General features: G+C 38.0%; 1 protein-coding gene across 1 annotated transcript in view; it reads left to right on the top strand.

Moving 5' to 3' along the window:
- Window positions 1-690: 690 nt before the first annotated feature.
- The window catches only part of LOC310956807 (dachshund homolog 2-like), a gene marked incomplete at both ends in the record, with an annotated part of 15530 nt that continues 13720 nt past the window's right edge, over window positions 691-2500 (top strand). The window contains one exon of the mRNA XM_083927180.1: window positions 691-1202. Within this exon, the coding sequence (XP_083783306.1) occupies window positions 691-1202 (512 nt within the window). The remainder of the gene's footprint in view (window positions 1203-2500) is intronic.

Here is a 2500-nt window from a genome sequence, read left to right as displayed (position 1 = left end):
TGGAGCCACTTCCTGTCCTGACAGAGAGACCTGAACCATTTCCTGTCCTGACCTGAGCCACTTCCTGTCCTGACCTGAGCCACTTCCTGTCCTGACCTGAGCCACTTCCTGTCCTGACCTGAGCCACTTCCTGTCCTGACCTGAGCCACTTCCTGTCTGCAGATCCATGATGGAAACAGATGATGACATTTAATCTGCTCTCTAAAGGTTAATTTGACGCTTTTAATTTGAAACTCATCTGATGTCTGAGCTGCTGCTGAGATTAAAAAAGATACATTTATTATTTTTATTATTATTATTATTATGTGAGGAGCTGCTATTACTAGATAACGATAAGTACTATTATTACTCTTGTTATTATGATTATTAATAATAATAATAATAATAATGTTGTTATGAACACATGACACTTAATAAAACACTTTGAGAAATATTCACTATTAATTAATTTAATTTTGTTCCAACGTCACCTGTCAATCATCACCAGAAGCCCCGCCCCCCAGGACACCGTCTCAGCCAATGGGAGGCCTGTCCGTGAGCGGTCCCCGCCTGTGATTGGCTGCTCTCTGATTGGCTGTGTGTGGGACAGAGCGCACGAGGACAGAGGAGTCAGTCAGTGGCGGGAACAGACGGAGACAGACGGCGGGAAAATCTTCTTCTTCTTCTTCTTCTTCTGTGTCCCGCTGTGAAATGGCGGATCTGTCCCGGACCTCCACCTCCACCCCGCCCCCCGACCCTCTCTTCCACTCTGACCCGCCCTACAGCGCTCCCAACCCGGCCGGCTCCCCGCGCCTCCCCGCTGCCCGCCTCCCTTTCCTGAGCAGCGGCGGGAGCGGCAGAGTGCCAGTGAATGTGAACGGGAGGAGCGGCGGCGGCGGCGGCGGCACCGGTAGCGTGTCCGCCCCGCAGCCCGAGTGTGAGATGGTGGAAGTTCACGGGGTGACGGTGGCGTCGTTCCCGGTGAACGGCGTGGAGCTCATCTGCCTCCCGCAGGTGTTCCAGCTGTTCCTGAAGCACCTGGTGGGCGGGCTCCACACCGTCTACACCAAGCTGAAGCGGCTGGACATCAGCCCGGTGGTGTGCACCGTGGAGCAGGTGCGCGTCCTGCGGGGGCTCGGAGCCATCCAGCCCGGGGTGAACCGCTGCAAGCTCATCACCAGGGCCGACTTCGAGACGCTGTACCGGGACTGCACCAACGCCAGGTAGGGCCCCCTCCCCGGAGGGTCCGCGGTGCGGAGGAGCAGCAAGAACCGGGGCGCGTCACATACAATACACTAAAATACAATAACATACAATAACATACACTATAATACAATAACATACAATAACATACAATACACTACAACACAATAACATCAAATACAATACAATATTATAACAAAATACAATAAAAGATTAACATAAAATAAAATACAATAAAATAAGGGTCCGGGGGTGCGGAGGAGCTACAATATCATCAAATACAATACAATTAAATAAAATCAATTAAAATAAAAAATTTAAATACAATAAAATAAAATAAAACAAAACATTAAAATCAAATAAAAGATGTGATAATAAAAAGTATGCACATGTTTATAAGTGAATAAAATTCAAAAATCACAGTTTTTTTATCTGAAAATTTATTTAAATCAGAATTCTGACTTTTTACATCAGAATTTTTACATTTGATTTTCATAATTATGATTTTTTATATCACATTTATGAAAGTTTATATCATAATCATAACCTTTAACATCATCATTTTTCACTTTTATGTCATAATTCTGACTTTTATTTTATATAAATGAAATTTTAAGCATAATTATTATATTTTATTTTATAATTATGACTTTTTAAACATAATCATGACCATTTGTTTTATAGTTATTACATTTGAATCATAGTTTTGTCCTTTTTTATATAATAATTATTTAATTTAGTCTCATAATCATAAATGAGCACGGGACGGTTTTATTATTAAGCTTTTATTATTTTAGTTTTCTGATTTTTGTGAATGTTTCTGCAGTAAATGTTCTTCCATGCGTTTAAATATATTAATATATAAATATAATGTTTCTTAATGCTGGTGATGATGATGAAGCAGTAAATGAAGTGAATTTTCTCAGATCAGAGGAAATAAAGAAGTTTATGAATCATTAAAATATGAAACATGTTCAAACAGTGATTCAGTCATTAAACATTAAATTATGATTAAATTATTATATTTAATGTTTTTATGTCAGATGTGAATTCTTCTGCTTATTGATCCATAAAAAGTCACGTTTGAATATGAAACAGTTTTTGTCTCATAAATGTTTTAATTGTTGTTTTTTATGATGAATTTTTGATTTGAAAACTTTAAAATAATAAATATTATAATATTTTTATAATAATAATAAACCTCAGATGTAACATTGAAACATTATATTATTATTATTAACCTTAACATTATTAAATTATGAAACATTATTTATGATATTATATAATATTATTGATTGTTTTTATGATATTTGATGAA

The sequence above is a fragment of the Echiichthys vipera genome (genome assembly GCF_963691815.1).
Source record: "Echiichthys vipera genome assembly, chromosome: 14".
Lineage (NCBI taxonomy): Eukaryota > Metazoa > Chordata > Actinopteri > Perciformes > Trachinidae > Echiichthys > Echiichthys vipera.
The sequence above is the reverse complement of the archived record's forward strand: the minus strand, read 5'-3'. Positions and strand labels throughout refer to the sequence as shown.